General features: G+C 52.9%; 1 protein-coding gene and 1 long non-coding RNA gene across 4 annotated transcripts; one reads left to right on the top strand and one right to left on the bottom strand.

The window, feature by feature from the left end:
• The first annotated feature begins 1,128 nt into the window (after window positions 1-1,128).
• PIPOX (pipecolic acid and sarcosine oxidase) lies at window positions 1,129-15,560 on the top strand. Of its 3 annotated transcripts, none has more exons than XM_038759803.1 (8): window positions 1,206-1,331; window positions 4,858-5,006; window positions 12,445-12,658; window positions 13,039-13,221; window positions 13,677-13,829; window positions 14,159-14,308; window positions 14,723-14,798; window positions 15,067-15,559. In XM_038759803.1, exons 1-8 carry the CDS (start codon window positions 1,206-1,208, stop codon window positions 15,195-15,197), a joined length of 1,182 nt encoding a protein of 393 aa, XP_038615731.1. In that variant the 3' UTR covers window positions 15,198-15,559. The 3 variants fall into 3 exon arrangements, with proteins under 3 accessions (XP_038615732.1, XP_038615731.1, XP_038615733.1); XM_038759805.1 differs by lacking the exon at window positions 1,206-1,331 and adding an exon at window positions 1,454-1,521; XM_038759804.1 differs by lacking the exon at window positions 13,677-13,829 and having other exon boundaries at window positions 1,129-1,331; window positions 15,067-15,560.
• On the bottom strand, window positions 1,236-8,622 carry LOC119939651. The gene is made up of 3 exons (XR_005454685.1): window positions 8,590-8,622; window positions 5,601-5,663; window positions 1,236-1,292 (listed from the first exon to the last, which is right to left on the bottom strand). It is a non-coding gene; the product is annotated as an uncharacterized LOC119939651 (long non-coding RNA).
• Window positions 15,561-16,029: the final 469 nt, after the last annotated feature.

Consider the following 16,029-nt stretch of genomic DNA (forward strand, 5'->3'; position numbering starts at 1 on the left):
CTGGGTGAGTGAGACCAGTAGCACCATCCATTTGTCCAGGCAATAGTTCAGAAAAGGGGTTGACAGGCTGAAGCTGGGCAGATCAACACAGACAGAGCTGAGAGGCCCATCTGTAATAATAATAGTAATAATATTTGTTAAGCCCTTCTATGTGCCAAGCACCGTGCTAAGTGCTGGGGCAGACACAATCCAATCAGATCAGACACCGTCCCTGTCCCAGAGGGGGCTCGCAATCTAAAGGGAAGAAAAGTATCTTATTCCCATCTTTACTGATGAGGAAACTGAGTTCCAGAGAAGTTAAGTGACTTTCCCAAAGTCACACAGCAGATAAGTGGTGGAGTTGGATTAGGACCCGAGTCCTCTGACTCCCAGCCCGGGCTCATCCGCCTAGATCTGGCTGCTCACCGTGCCCATCTGAGGGCTCTGGGAAGGTGCGGGGAAAATGAGGGAGGTCAGAAGAGTGCCCTGACCTCTGAACCCTTAGAGCAGAGGAATTTTGGTTTCCTGCACCTTTCCAGCAGAGGAACTTTTGAGCAGGTGGCAGAGCAGGTGGGCACAGTAGACAAAAGCAGTTGCTTGACTGACCAGCCATCTCTCTCCCTGGGGCTGCAGATGAAGATAGATTTTCCCTTCCACTCCTCCCTTCCTCCACAGTGACCCACCTGATTTCCTCCTCATCCCCCTCACAGTGCTGCCAGGCCAGCCAGCTCCCCCAGGGCCCGGGGCAGAGTGAACGCTGATGAACCGAGGGGACCGAAGAACCAGAGGGGAGATGCAGGGGGTGCGGCGGGTGTTAGCTGTCCCAGTTCCTCCGAAATTAGACTGAGAAGGACCAAGGGCTGAGCCAGAAGGCCCTGAGCCTAGAAGGTATTGAAATTCCAAGGCCGGCGGTCCGAGACAAAGATCATAATGAGGCAGGAAGGTGGCACAAGAAGGGATCATTTGCATGACAATGATGGAGCTGAGAATAGAAAGAGGGAGGGAGGCAGGGGTGAGGCTGGGAACCGAGCCAGGCCCCGTCTCCGTGTCCCCGGGTCCGGAATCCGACCCCGTGACCTGCTTTGCTGGGGAACGCGGGCAGGGAGCTGCAGGCGGGTGATGGGGGATGTGCGGCCCCAGGGCATTTTGAGAACAACAGACTTTGGCCAGGGTGAAAACTGGACTTTGACTGCGATCCTCCACTGCAGTGCTGGAAGAACAAGACCATGGCAGTGTCCAGTGCCCCTGGCAGGGCTCTCTACGATGCCATCGTGGTAGGGGCGGGGATCCAGGGTTCCTTCACTGCTTACCACCTAGCCAAGCGGGAGAAAGAAGTTCTCTTGTTGGAACAGGTAAGGCCTCCTCTTTTTCTCCCCACCTCTCCAACAGGCCTAGGAACTCGCCCCCCCCTACCCCGGCCTTTTCCTTCCCCTCCCCCCTTAGCCTAGATTCATTTATTCAATCTCCACCCACAGCTCAGAGACAGAGGACAAAGCCACAGCACAAGCTGCAGCCTAGACCTAGGACGAGTCTGAGCTGCTGGTAACTGGAGGTTTTTCTTTTGTTGTTTTTAAATGGGTTTCCTTAAGTGCTTATTATGTGCCGGGGCTCTGTTCTATCCACTGAGGTAGATACAAACTAATCAGGTTGCGCGCAATCCGTGTCCCACGTGGGGGCTCACAGTCTTAAAGCACCGTGGTACAGATGAGGGAATTGAGGCACAGAGACGTGAAGCGACTTGCCCAAGGTCACAAAACAGACAGGTGATGGAGTTGGAATTAGAACCCAGGACCTCTGAGTGCCAGGCCTGTGCTCTATCCACGAGGTCATGCTGTTCATTTGTCTGGGGTGACCCTGACGGCCCCCCACTCCTGCCCCTCTACCCCACGGTTCCCAAAACCCACTCCCCCATCCCTTCAGTGCACCAACACCATTCATTCATTCAATTGTATTTATTAAGTGCTTACTGTGTGCAGAGCACTGTACTAAGCGCTTGGGAAAGTGCAATGCAACAATAAACAGTGTCATTCCCTGACCACAAGGAGCTCACAGTGCAGAGTTCGTGACTCTCCCCTCATTCCCGTTACTTGGGGAATGGAAAGGAGCTCTTAGCCGGAGCGCTCCAAAGTTTAGCCCCCTTCTCAGGGTCAGAGATCAGGGACGGGGGCTGCCGGGTGGACACACACACATATGCCACCACCCCCAAGGAGAGCCCGCAGCCTCCTGACACCGTGTCCCCACTGTCCCTTTCCGTTCTGTTTCCAACACTTCTGCACTCGTTAGTGATTTACTCTCCTTGGTAATGAGCTTTAGTGATTAGAAAAACCTTTTCCATTACCCAGCAGTCTTCTCCAGCCCAGGGGGCTTTGCTGAGCACAGGGGAGGGGAGGGGCGGTGAGGGGGCGTTCTGCCACTCTGGGCCCTGGCATGGTGCCTCTGCCGGGTTCAGAGGAAAGCCAGGGTACTTGGGTAGAGGAGGTCTGGGAAGGGCAGGGGGCAGGTATGCTGGAAGGGGGGAGTGTATGTGTGTGTGCGTGCGTGTGTGTGTGTGTGTTTTTGAGGGGGTGCAAGGGCCTGGATTTGACAGGGTCTTCAAAGGGAGATTTTGATTTTGAAAGTGGACATTTCGCGGGGCATCCGTGGCCCCTTCCTGCAGCTTGTCTGACTCCAGAGCTGTTCCCTTGTGCGTGCAGATTCCCAGAGCCCCCACTCCTGGGCTTCACCCATGCACTAACCACTCCCCAACCTGGCCCTGCAATTGGTCTTGAATTGGAAGGCTGAGAAGAGCTGAAGTAAAAACTGGTTGGTCCTGGCATGGTGGGGTGGGGTGCACTGGCACCTGTGGGCCATGTCCATTCCTGGGCACCGTGCACCTGTGATCCCAGTGGTGGTTTTTTTTTTAAGCACTTGCTATGTGTCATGCGCTGTACTAAGCACTGGGGTGGAAACAAGTAAATTTGGTTGGACACAGTCCCTGTTCCTAATGGGGCTCACTATCTTAATCCCCATTTTACAGATGAGGTAACTGAGGCACGGTGAAGTGACTTGTCCAAGGTCTCACAGCAGACAAACGGCAGAGTCAGGATTAGAACACAGGTCCTTCTGACTCCCGGGCCCATGCTCTATTCACTAGTCCATGCTGCCCAGTGCCCCCATGGAGCTGCAAGAAAAATACGCTTTCTACTTTGAAGTCTTTTAAGCCGGGTTGGGCACCCGGTGGGCTTATTCTTTTACCCGTGCCCACTCTGGGTACTCTTCCAGGCTGCCTCCCCTGGGGCTGAATCTCCAGCAGATTACCTGGAGGGTGGATTACAGGAGGAACTTCCTGAATTTAGGTAATTAGCCAAGAAGGATGGATTTAAATCGCAACAGGAAGGAATTAGGTTAGACACAAAGATGAGTTTTCTGACAAAGGAGACAAGCCCTCCCCACCCCCATCCTACAGGATTAGGGGCAAACAAGGCCCGACCCTTCCTGGCCTTTAGTTCCTCCCACACTGGGGCTGGATCACCCCATCCTTTGGTTCCCCCCAGACATTCCTGGCTCCAAGCCCCCTGGGCCCCTCAGACTGATGGCATGAGGAGGATACGAGAAATAGAACCATCAGCCTCAACTGTGGTTGCCTGGGTTTTTGCTTAGCTTCTCCCGCCGTGAAGGCCGGAGTCTGGATCCATCCGGCCGGACCCGCCCAGCACCATGTTATATGTATATAACACCTGTATACAGCACCTGTATATATGTATATATGTTTGTACATATTTATTACTCTATTTATTTTACTTGTGCATATCTATTCTATTTATTTTATTTTGTTAGTATGTTTGGTTTTGTTCTCTGTCTCCCCCTTTTAGACTGTGAGCCCTCTGTTGGGTAGGGACTGTCTCTATATGTTGCCAACTTGTACTTCCCAAGCGCTTAGTCCAGTGCTCTGCACACAGTAAGCGCTCAATAAATACGATTGATGATGATGATGTTCGGTGGCTGGAAAGGGCCACCACCAGGGCTCGGGCGGACGACCAGCTCATGGGAAGGGAGAAGAAGGAGTGACAGCACTGGGCCAGGGGACTCCCCTACGCTGAGGTCCTCCCAAAGGGCCAGAGCTCCTGTGCCCTGGCCTGGTGCCACCCAGAGTAAAAGGAGGCACTGAATAATAATAATAATAATAATGATGATGGCATTTGCTAAGCGCTTACTATGTGCAAAGCACTGTTCTAAGCGCTGGGGAGGATACAAGGTGATCAGGTTGTCCCATGTGGGGCTCACAGTTTTTTAATCTCCATTTTACAGATGAGGTAACTGAGGCACAGAGAAGTTAAATGACTTGCCCAAAGTCACATTGGGGGCAGGCGGCAAGGGGGAGTGGGGGGAGATGGGGAAGCAGCGTGGCTCAGTGGAAAGAACCCGGGCTTTGGAGTCAGAGGTTCAAATCCTGGCTCCGCCAATTGTCAGCTGGGTGACTTTGGGCAAGTCATTGCTCTGGGCCTCAGTTCCCTCATCTGGAAAATGGGGATCAGGACTGTGGGCCCTCCGTGGGACAACCTGATCACCTTGTAATCTCCCCTTCGCTTAGAACAGTGCTTTCTCCCCCTTCTAGACTGCGAGCCCACTGTTGGGTAGGGACCGTCTCTATATGTTGCCAACTTGTACTTCCCAAGCGCTTAGTACAGTGCTCTGCACACAGTAAGTGCTCAATAAATACGATTGAATGAATGAATGAATGACAATTGGTGGAGCTGGGATTTGAACCCATGACTTTTGACTTCCAAGCCCGGGCTCTTTCCACAGAGCCACGCTGCTTCTCACACACTGAAGCATGTGGGACGGAGGCCAGGAGGGAGGTGGGGTGGCAGGGCTAACAGTCCACCTCTCTGCCCCCAGTTCCCCCTCCCTCACTCGCGAGGCAGCTCACATGGGCAGACCCGCATCATCCGGAAAGTGTATCCCGAGGACTTCTACACACGGATGATGGGCCAGTGCTACCAGCTATGGGCACAGCTGGAACGTGAGGCGGGCATCCAGCTGTGCAGGTAAGCCACTGGGAGGTGGGACGGTGAGTCTCGCTGAATGGGGCTCTTAACGTGGGGTGCAGAGGCCTAGGGTGGGGGGACACCAGGCTTTAGGAGGCCCAGCCAGACCAAGTGGGCCAACCCTGGGCTGCTGCTCCCCAAACTAACCAATAAATTGTATTTACCGAGCATTTTCTATGTGCAGAGCACTGTACTAAGTGCTTAGGAGAGTACAGTGTGGTAGACACGTTCCCTGCCCACCATGAGTTTACAGTCTAGAGGAGTTATGAGCAAGAGCGGTATAGCCTGATGGATAGAGCACAGGCCTGGGAATTAGAAGGCCCCGTGTTTTAATCCCAGCTCTGCCCTGGGTCTGCTGTGTGACCTTGGGCAAGTCACCTAACCTCTCTGTGCCTCAGTTACCTCATTTGTAAAATGAGGATTAAGACTGCGAACCCCACTTGGGGCTTGGTCTGTGTCCAACCTAAATATCTTATATCTAACCCAGTACTTAGTACAGTGACTGGCATCTAATAAGTGCTTAATACCATTTTTTAAAATAAAAAAGAGCCATAGTGTTAGCTCTTGGGACTGGAATGGAAACATCCTTCCCACCTCTGTCCAGTCCTCCAACGCCTCTTCCCAGCTGGTCATCTGCTCCCAGGATGGGGAGTGGACCTTTGGAAAGAGAAAAACAGGGTGCAAACTCCAGGTGTTATTAGTTGTCAGCTTATCACTTAGCTTGTCACTTGCCAAACTCCAGGTGTTATTAGTTGTCAGCTTGTCACTTGCCACTTGTCAGCTGTGTTGGGCAACTTCTCTGTGCCTCAGTTCCCTTGTCTGTAAAATGGGGATCATGACTGCGAGCCCCAAGTGGGACAACCTAATAACCTTGTATCCATCCCAGTGCTTAGAACAGTGCTTGGCACATAGTAAGCGCTTAACAAATACCAACTGGAAAGAGCACGGGCTTGGGAGTCAGAGGTCATGGGTTCAAATCCCTGCTCCGCCACTTGTCAGCTGTGTGACTCTGGGCAGGTCACTTAATAATAATAATGATGGTATTTATTAAGCGCTTACTATGTGCAAAGCACTGTTCTAAGCGCTGGCACTCTGTGCCTCAGTTACCTCATCTGTAAAATGGGGATTAAAACTGTAAACCCCTCGTGGGACAACCTGATCACCTTGTATCCTCCCCAGGGATAAGAACAGTGCTTTGTACATAGTAAACGCTTAATTAATGCCATTATTATTATTAGTTAGGATTTTGTCCATAGGCGTTGACCTCAGTGGAAACCACAGGTCCCCAGGGGATCTCCACTCGCCCCTTCCCCCTGCAGACACCCTTGCAAACACTTTACCAGCCCAAGGCCGGCTTCCCAAGGAGCCGAAGCCCTAAATTGCATTTTCTCAAGCCTGCTTTCTTGAGAAAGGAGGGCCGAGAGGGGGAATCTAAACGCAAATTCCTCAGTGCAAGGCGAGCCCCCCATCACCGCATCCCGTATCCCTCCCCTGGGCCCTCTCCGAGCTCCGCAAATTGATTCCGTGGCCCCACGGGGCGGCGGCAGTAACTTTAATGGCCGGGAAGCCCAGAGGTTGCCGTTGTGTTGCAGAAACACCATTAGCTTAAGAACAATGCGAAAGCCATTATGCAAATACAACCGGGGCAGCTAATTGCAGATTTATCCCAACCCAAGGCAGCCAGCTCGCCCTACGCTAAAGTAAATAAGCACAGCTTGTTAGGATGGACAGTGGTCGAAACTCACTCTCACTCTCTCTCTCTCTCTCTGTCTCTCTCTCTTTGCTGCTTTGGGGCCGGGTGGGAGACAAGGAGGACAGGGCTTGGATTTGGCAGTGGGTCAGAAGCACCTAGTCGGGTGGAGGGAGAGGGGGGAAGAAATAGGAGGGGATTTGGAGGGAGGGGGATGAAGCGTTGATAAAGGAAAAGAGAGGAAGCGAGGGCTTGGAGCTCAGGGAAGGAAGAAGAAAAGGGGCCGCGGGCGGAGAAACATCTGCCATTCGAATAATAATAATAATGATGGCATTTATTAAGCGCTTACTATGAGCAAAGCACTGTTCTAAGCGCTGGGGAGGTTACAAGGTGATCAGGTTGTCCCACGTGGGGCTCACAGTCTTCATCCCCATTTTACAGATGAGGGAACTGAGGCCCAGAGAAGCTAAGTGACTTGCCCAAAGTCACACAGCTGACAAGTGGCGGAGCAGGGATTTGAACCCATGACCTCTGACTCCAAAGCCCGGGCTCTTTCCACTGAGCCACGCTGCTTCTCTAAATAAATAAATGAAGCAGCACAGCCTAGCGGAAAGAGTATATATTTACTATTCTATTTAGTTTGTTAATGATGTGCATATGGCTTTAATTCTATTTGTTCCGACGATTTTGGCACCTGTCTACATGTTTTGTTTTGTTGTCTGTCTCCCCCTTCTACGCTGTGAGCCCGTTGTAGGGTAGGGACCGCCTCTATATGTTGCCGACTTGTACTTCCTAAGCGCTTAGTACAGTGCTCTGCACACAGTAAGCACTCAATAAATACAATTGAATGAATAAGGAGACCTGGCTTCTAATACCAATTCCTCCACTCCTCTGCTGGGTGACCCTGGGCAAATCGCTTAACTTCTCTGGATCTCAATTACCTCAACCGTAAAACGAGGATTCAATATTTCTTCTTCTTCTTCCCCTTTGATGATGAGCCCCATATGGACAGGGACTATGTTTAACCTGATTATCTTGTATCTGCTCCAGCGCTTAATACAGTGGTTGACTCACAGTAAGTGCTTAACAAATACCATTAATAATAATAATAATAAATTATTTGTAGGGTGCAGGATGGGGCAGAAAATTCCCATTATTCTATAGGGTGCTGAGACTTGGGTAGAGGGCTTTTGAGGCAATGTTTTGTTTTGTTGTATATGCTTTGTTTTGTTGTCTGTCTCCCCCTTCTAGACTGTGAGCCCGCTGTTGGGTAGGGACCGTCTCTATATGTTGCCAACTTGTACTTCCCAAGCGCTAAGTACAGTGCTCTGCACACAGTAAGCGCTCAATAAATACTATTGAATGAATGAATGAATCATTTGGGTTTAATCTCCACCCGGACACAAGTAAAGGTCTCAGAGGCAGAAGGGGACTTCACGGGTGCTTGCCCGGCCCACTCCCAATGTCCAGGGTGGCTCCTGTTCACCCGGGGCCCCAAATGACGAAGCTCCTGAACCTCTTCCAGGCCGCAGCTCCCCTGCCCGCTACTTCCCATCCCTCCCCGGTCCCTCCTGCACCTGTGGGAGTGACATGGGGCCTACCTCCATTCGATTTATTTTATTTTGTTAGTTTGTTTGGTTTTGTTCTCTGTCTCCCCCTTTTAGACTGTGAGCCCACTGTTTGGTAGGGACTGTCTCTATATGTTGCCAACTTGTACTTCCCAAGTGCTTAGTACAGTGTTCTGCACACAGTAAGTGCTCAATAAATACGATTGATTGATTGATTGATTGATTGAGGGAGGCCAGCCTCCTCCCTGCTCCCCCACTCACATGAGTCAGTCGCTCCCTTCTCCCCCAGAACAGAGCCTGGGCCCCGGCCCCCACCCCTTCTCACCTCTCCTTCCTCAGTCCAGCCAAGCGGGCCATGGAAGCAGAATGGGTGGCCTGTAGACTGGGAGAGAGGGAGAACCATTAAGGAAATGAGCATTTAAGTAATTGTCAATACTTCCATCTCCATCCTGCTGAGGGGAAGCTGGGCCAGTGATTGATCTCCAATTCCGCCGGTAGGCCTGGGTGGGCTACCCCTCTCCCTGCTGGGTCTGGGTGGTTCTGTTCCAGCACAGATAGTAACAGTGTTTCATTAGGCATTTATTCTGGGCTCAGCACTAATCAGATATAATCAGCGCTTAGAACAGTGCTTTGCACATAGTAAGCACTTAATAAATGCCATTATTATTATTATTATTATTATTATTATTATATAGCAGAGGCCAGGTCCCAAGTGGGACTTCCCATTTAAAAGGGTGGGAGAAGCAGAGTGGCCTAGAGGAAAAATCATGAGGTCTGGGAGTTAGAGGACCTGCATGCTAATCTTGACTCTGGCAATTGCCTGCTGGGTGACCCTGGGTAAATCACTTAACTTCTCTGTGCCTCAGTTACCTCAGCTGTAAAATGGGGATTCTATATCAGTCGCCCTCTTACTTAGACTGTGAGCCCCGTGTGGGACAGGGACTACGCCCCACTTCTAGACTGTAAGCCCAGTGTGGGCAGGGATTTTCTCTCTTCATTTCTGAATTGTACTTTCCAAGCACTTAGTACAGTGCTTCACACACAGTAAGTGTTCAATAAATACAAATAAGTGAATGAATGATTAATGGATATCTACTCCAGTGCTAAGAACAGTGCTTGACACATAGTAACAAATACAATAATGATAATTACAGATATTCGATGTCCATTTTACAGATGAAGAAACTGAGGAAGAGACTCGCTCAAGGTCTGAGAGCAGGCCAGAGGCACAGGTGGGATTAGAATCTGGATCTCCCAACTCTCAGGCCCATTCTCTTTCCACCAGGCCACGCTGCCTCCCTCCATGGAAGTTCCAGGCCTCTGGAGTACTGGGCTGCCAAGATTTTGGGGTGAAGAATGAAGAGAGGTCAGGGATAGAAAACCTTGCAGGAGCCCAGCCAGGCCCTTTTGGACCACCCTCAACCCTTCCCCAGTTGTCCCGGGCTTATCTAGGGCAGGTAGCTCATGGGCCCATAACCCTAACAGGATGGTCTAGTGGATAGACCATCGGTCTGGGAGTCAGAAGGACCGGAGTTCTAATCCGGCTCCGCCATTTGCCCTCTGTGTAACCTTGAGCAAGTCACTTCACTTCTCTGGGCCTCAGTTCCCTCATCTGTAAAATGGGGATTAAAAGCATGAGCCCCATGTGGGGTATGGACTGGTTCCAACCTGATTATCTTGTATCTACCCCAGTGTTTACCAGAACAATTGCAGATGAAAGTGGGGCATTCTGGGAGAGATGTGTCCTTGGCATCGTTATGGGTCATAGATGACTCGATGGCATAAGACAAGACCCCAGTGCCTGGCACATAGGAATCGCTCAAATACTATTTTTAAAAAACCAAAAATCCTGCTCCTCCCACCCTCTGCACTGCCCAGCAGCTTGTTGTGGTCAGGGAATGTGTCTATTGTTATATTGTACTCTCCCAAGTGCTAAGTACAGTGCTCTGCACACAGTAAGTGCTCAGTAAATATGACTGACAACTACCCACTCCACGGACACCCTGTCACTTTACTTCCTGCCTCGCTAGCTGTCACCCAGGAGTGGAGAGCAGGATTAGACTGTGAACCCACTGTTGGGTAGGGGCTGTCTCTATATGTTGCCAACTTGTACTTCCCAAGCGCTTAGTATAGTGCTCTGCACACAGTAAGTGCTCAATAAATACGACTGATTGATTGATTGATTGATTGATTAGGGATCCCTAGAGAGTATCAGGGCTTGAAGTGGGGTTGATGGGAGAGGTCAGAGAAAGCTACCTGATCCCGGTGGGGTCTGGGCCGAAGCCAATAGAACTGGCAAGGCAACCTGCCTGGCATGTGCCAACTAGCAGGAAGCAGTCTCCCTCTCTCCGGAGGATTTAATCTCCTGCAGTTGGCATGGATTAATTTAGCAGATGAAAGGGCTGGATCATCCTGACCCGCTTTAGTGTGGGCAGGTCTGGAGCGGGAAACTGGTAGAGGAAAGGGGAGATGCAGGAGGGAAATCTGTCTGGAACCAGAGCCCTTCCTGAGGGGAGGCTGGGCTATGAGCACTTCCTGTCCCTGGGGCATCAGCCATTTCTGTAGCAGTGGCGAGGGCCCCCCTCCATCACCTCCATCTCAATTTAGGCTCATCCCTTTCTAATCAACTAATAATTGTGGTATTCATGAAGCGTTGGCACATGCCAAGTGCGAGGTATGAGATAAGCAGCTTGGATGTAGTCCCTGACCCACAGGGACCCATCGTCTATGAAGGTGGGAGAATGGATATTGAATCCCCATTTTCAGATGAAGAAACTGAGGCACAAAGAAATGAAGTGACTTGCCCAAGGTCACAGAGTAGGCAAGGGGTGGAGGCAGGATTAGAGACCAAACCCCCTGTCTCCCGGGCTAGTGCTCTTTCCACTAGGCCATGTTGCTGCTCCTTCCCAATCCTCAATTCCTCCTAAATTTCACTGCATAGGCTGGCAGTGCCAAGGGCATACAGCAATGGGCTCATTCTCTTCCCAGCACCCCGGGGGCCCCTACCCTGCCTGTCCACAGGGCAAGGAGCCCCTACGCAGTGCCCGCCGGAGTGGGCACTCTATTGGATCCATGTGCAGCCGGTTCTCCCTCTCTCATGACCTCTGCTCAAGGAAATGCCCGGGCACTTCTCTTGATCCAGGCATCCACTTAAACAAGGCATCTGCCAACCCTGGAGATGTTTGTTGGTTCCATCTCCGCAGCCTCTTTCCCCTGCTGAGCTTGGAAGGCGCAGAGGGAGCTACCCGCTGAGGGCAAGGGTGGGCAGGGGCCATGGCTAATGGATTGTGCTCGCTGCGCAGCTCTGTGTACTGACACCAGCCCCTGGGCCCTCTGTGTCCCTCCCTCCCTCCCCCTCATCGCCCTTCTTCCCTTTAATCCCTCGACCGGATAATGTGGGATTCGGGAGCGTGTAATATCCGTGCTATGCCATTACAGGCTATTACCACGTTACTTGTGGTGCCCGGGGGGTGTTTGGCAGTCACTGGGCACCAAGGGGTGGGACCAGAACAGGGTTTGGCTTCTGTGTCATTGGGCTCGGCGCCTGTTTGAAACCAGGCTGGGAAAGAGAGAGGAGGAGGGAAGGGGGATGAGATACGAGGGTGGGGGAGGAGAGGAAACAGAGTGGAGGAGGCAGGGGGAGAGCTAGAGAGAGACAGGTAGAGGAAGAGACCTATGGAGAAAGAGATGGAGATTGAAGCAGAGAGCTAGAAAGAGCAACTGTTAAACAGATGTCAGAGAGGGGAAGTGCGGGGAGAGAAAGGGAGAGAGAGAGAGGGAGTGAAAGAAAGGAAAGGGGGAGAGGGAGAGAGAAAGGAAGAGAGGGAGAAAGGAAAAGAAAGAGAGACAGGGAGAGAGAGGAAAGGGACAGAGATAAAAGGGATAGAGAGAAAAAGGGATAGAGAAAAGGGAAAGAGAATAGGGAGAGAGAGATATAGGGGAGGGGGAGATAGGAGAGCAGGAGGACACTTTAGGGGGAGAAAGGTGTCAGATCCCCGAACGGGTTAGGAATGTTTGTGGGAGCTTGGATGTCCACATCCAAATCAGGCCTCCTCTGAGTGTCCAGTGCCCTGAAAGTTGGGTCCCGATGCTCTGGAGCCTGCAGGGAGCCTCGGGGTCAGAGGTCAAGTCTCCCTAAGCTTGTGACCCCAGTGCCCTTTCCCAACTTCTTTTCTCCCAGGCAGACGGGGCTGCTGGTGCTGGGAAGAGCGGAGAACCCCGAGTTCCAGGCCTTGCGGGACTCCCTGGCCCAGCACGGGATTACCCACCAGGCCCTGCCCCCTGAGGAGCTGCAGCGGCGCTTTCCTGGGATCAGGGTGCCAGGGGGCGAAGAAGGGATTTTGGAGCAGAGCGGGGGTGTGCTGTTTGCAGACAAAGCCCTTAGGGCCCTGCAGGTGATGCCCGGTGGCCTGGGGAGGGCTGGGCCCCTCTAGGCTCTGAGCTGGAGGGGCAAGGGCAGCAGGGACCTGATCAAGTCCCTGGACACCGCAATCCTGGCAAGAGAAAACTATTCCCTTCAGGCTCCGCCAAGGGGGCCCACCAGCCCCAGCTTGCCTGGCCTTCCCACCCACCAGGTGCCAATGTTGACACCGCCCCACCCCCGACTGCTCCTGCCCTGGACTGACAAACCCCTCCCCGCCATTCCCCTGCTCCAATGAGCCTGGGAAGCAAATGACAGGTTTGGGGTACTCTCTTCTGCCCATTCAACGGACCTGGCATGGATCTCCAGACCCACAGACGGTGGGCACATCTCTCCTCCCCCTGCCCCTTCCAGGATGCCGTCCGACAGCTGGGAGGCGTGGTGCGTGACGGGGAGAAGGTGCTGGAGATAGAGCCGGGGTTCCCGGTTACCGTGACAACAAGCTCCGGGACATATCACGCCAAGAACCTGGTGATTACTGCAGGACCCTGGACCAATCGCCTTCTCCTTCCCCTGGGACTCCAATTGCCTCTTCAGGTAACCAGTTTGGTCCAGCAGGGGGCAGACTGGTGTTGGGGCAAAAATCACCCCAGGCCTGCCACCCTCAATCCCCATTCTGTCTGCATTCATGGCCCACAAGGGCAACGAGGGATGAGGCGATTAAGTGGCAGTGGAGACTGGGCAGAGCCCAGTGGGATCCAAACAGTCATCATGCCCAGCAGGGCCAGGAAGGGTGGCGGCTGACAGCACTACGGAATCCCTCTGCCAGACACCCTCTGCCGACCTATCCTCAGCTTTGCACGAGCAACAAAACACACAACGCCGTTATTAGAACAACAGATCCTGAAAGCTGGGGATTGTCCCACTTCAATCTGGGTGACCAGTTCTCCCCTGCCTAATCCCTCAGACGCTCCGCTCCCCAGAGGGCGGGGGGCCTCAAGCATCCCTCCCTCCCTCCCCATTCCCGGTCCATCCACCTCCTCTGCCCACAGACTCTTCGCATCAATGTGTGCTACTGGCGGGAGAAGGAACCTGGCACCTATGGGGCAGCCAGTGGCTTTCCCTGCTTCATAGGGGTGAACCTGGGCCCAGCTCCCCACCACATCTACGGGCTGCCCGCAGGGGAGTACCCGGGGCTGGTGAAGGTGAGTGGGAGGGGCCAGGGGTTGGGAACACCACAAGGGTCCCCAGCTGCTCTCTGGATGCCCTTGCCATGCTCTGCCCTCGCTAACCTGGGCTGGGCATGGACAATGAGCACCCTCTCTGGGTTTGGTGCTCTGGCCAGGGGCAGGGGGCAGCGGCCAAGGGGGTGGCAGTTAGTTCCTGCTGACCCATGCCCTCAGGCATCCATATGTGGAGGGGATATATCATCCCCTAATCCTTTCCTGCCCAACCATCAGCCCCAGGGAGTGAGGAGGGTAGTGGGCAACAGAAGAGCAAGGACCAGACTCTCGTTGCTTTGACTGGGTGCCAGGTCTGCTATCACCATGGCAATGAGGAGGACCCCGAGGAGCCTGACTGTCCATCGGTGACCTCTGACATCCAGATCCTCAGTGACTTTGTGAGGGACTACTTGCCCGGCCTGCAGCCCGAGCCTGCGGTGGTAGACCGCTGCATGTACACGGTGAGGGGCCTCGGCTGGGGGCCGGGGATCAGGCGAGTCTAGAGTCAGGCCTGGGCTTTCAGAGGCAAAGCCTGGGGGTGCCTGAGCCTCCGACTGAGGGCTGGGGACCCAGCTTCTTTTTCTGGACCCCTAAATGCTGTGTGACCTCACATAAGTCACTAGCCTCTTTGAGCCTCCACTTCCCAGAACTACGATTGGGACCCTTGACATAGCGGCACCTGGGGGCAGCATGACCTGTTTGCCAGCATGACCTAATTTTGCCCCCTTTCTGGGCAGTCACCCAGTCTCCTGAACCCTTTGCAGAGCTTGCGTCCCAATCCCCACCTTGCATCGTTCCCCCCCCACCCAGCACCCCTGAGACTCTCCCTCCATGTCCCCACAAACCTCCTCCATAACTTATTTTCTCCCCCACAGAACACTCCAGATGGACACTTCATCCTGGATCGCCACCCAACTCATCCCAACATCATCATTGGAGCGGGATTCTCCGGTGAGGGCAGAGAGAGGCCGGGTGGTCGGGAGGCCAAGAGGGGTCGTCAGGTGGGAGCAAGGAGGGAATGGAGGGCCGAGAGGGGTAGAGGAGGGCAATCCCCTACAATCAGGTGGGAGGGTGGGCCTGAAGCTGGTGTTGAAAGAGTTCAGAGGGAGCCCAAAGGGCCTGGGGATTAAAAGAAGCAGCGGATGGTGAGGTTGGCGGGTGGCATCTGGGACAGCATGGGGTAGAGCTGGGGACTGATGCCAGCTTTCCCTCTTACTAGGGCATGGCTTCAAGCTGTCCCCACTGGTCGGGAAGTTCCTGTGTGAGCTCAGCCTGGGCAGGGATCCATCCCACGATCTGGCACCATTTCGGATCTCCCGTTTCTGCGGCCTGGGCAAGGCCAGCCTGTGACTGCCCTGGGCAGAGCCGGCCCAGGACCCCTCTGGGCAGCTTCTCCTTGGCAGGTGGTTTCAACATTGCCTGCCTCAAGGCATGCCACCCAGTTTGTTGTCCTGGGAGAGTCCCCAAACCACCACTTTTCCCTGTTCTAATTCTCTTCCCCCTTCTGAGAGAGAGAGATCAAAGGACCCAGGGGACCCCAGACCAAAAGTTAGACTATAGAAAGAACTTCCCAGATGTCAGGTGAGGGAAACCTAGGAATGAAACTGAGGGAAGTTGTGGGATCTAGTAGAAGGAGCATGGCCTAGTGGATAGAACATGGAACTGGGAGTTAAAAGGACCTAGGTTCTAATCCCGACTCTGCTACTTGTCTGCTGTGTGACTTTGGGCAAGTCACTTAACTTCTTTGTGCCTCAGTTACCTCATCTGTAAAATGGGGAGTAAGTCTGTGAGCCCTATGAGGGATAGGGACTGTGTCCAACCTGATTAACTTGTATCTACCTCAGGGCTTAGTACAGTGCCTGGCACATAGGAAGTGCTTAACAAATACCATACAAAAATTCCTCATTTGGGTATCTTTAAGAAAGGAAAGAGTCTTTAGTGTGCTTGGACCCAGTTCCAGGAAGCCAACTTAGAGGCAGGGAGATGGTTGACAACCTCTGGGGTTCTATTTTTTTGTAGTCAAATCAATCAATCAATCCATCAATCAATCGTATTTATTGAGTGCTTACTGTGTGCAGAGCACTGTACTAAGTGCTTGGGAAGTACAAGTTGGCAACATATAGAGACAGTCCCTACTCAACAGTGGGCTCAGAGTCTCCCTCTTTGAAGGGGAATCGGCCAA

The sequence above is a fragment of the Tachyglossus aculeatus genome, chromosome 17 (genome assembly GCF_015852505.1).
Source record: "Tachyglossus aculeatus isolate mTacAcu1 chromosome 17, mTacAcu1.pri, whole genome shotgun sequence".
Classification (NCBI taxonomy): Eukaryota; Metazoa; Chordata; class Mammalia; order Monotremata; family Tachyglossidae; genus Tachyglossus; species Tachyglossus aculeatus.

Excerpts from the sequence above, each read along its gene's own strand:
- PIPOX (XM_038759803.1), top strand. The coding sequence starts at position 1,206 with ATGGCAGTGTCCAGTGCCCCTGGCAGGGCTCTCTACGATGCCATCGTG. Across the intron at positions 12,659-13,038 it reads AAGCCCTTAGGGCCCTGCAG|GATGCCGTCCGACAGCTGGG; the intron begins GTGATGCCCGGT and ends TGCCCCTTCCAG. Across the intron at positions 13,830-14,158 it reads AGTACCCGGGGCTGGTGAAG|GTCTGCTATCACCATGGCAA; the intron begins GTGAGTGGGAGG and ends ACTGGGTGCCAG.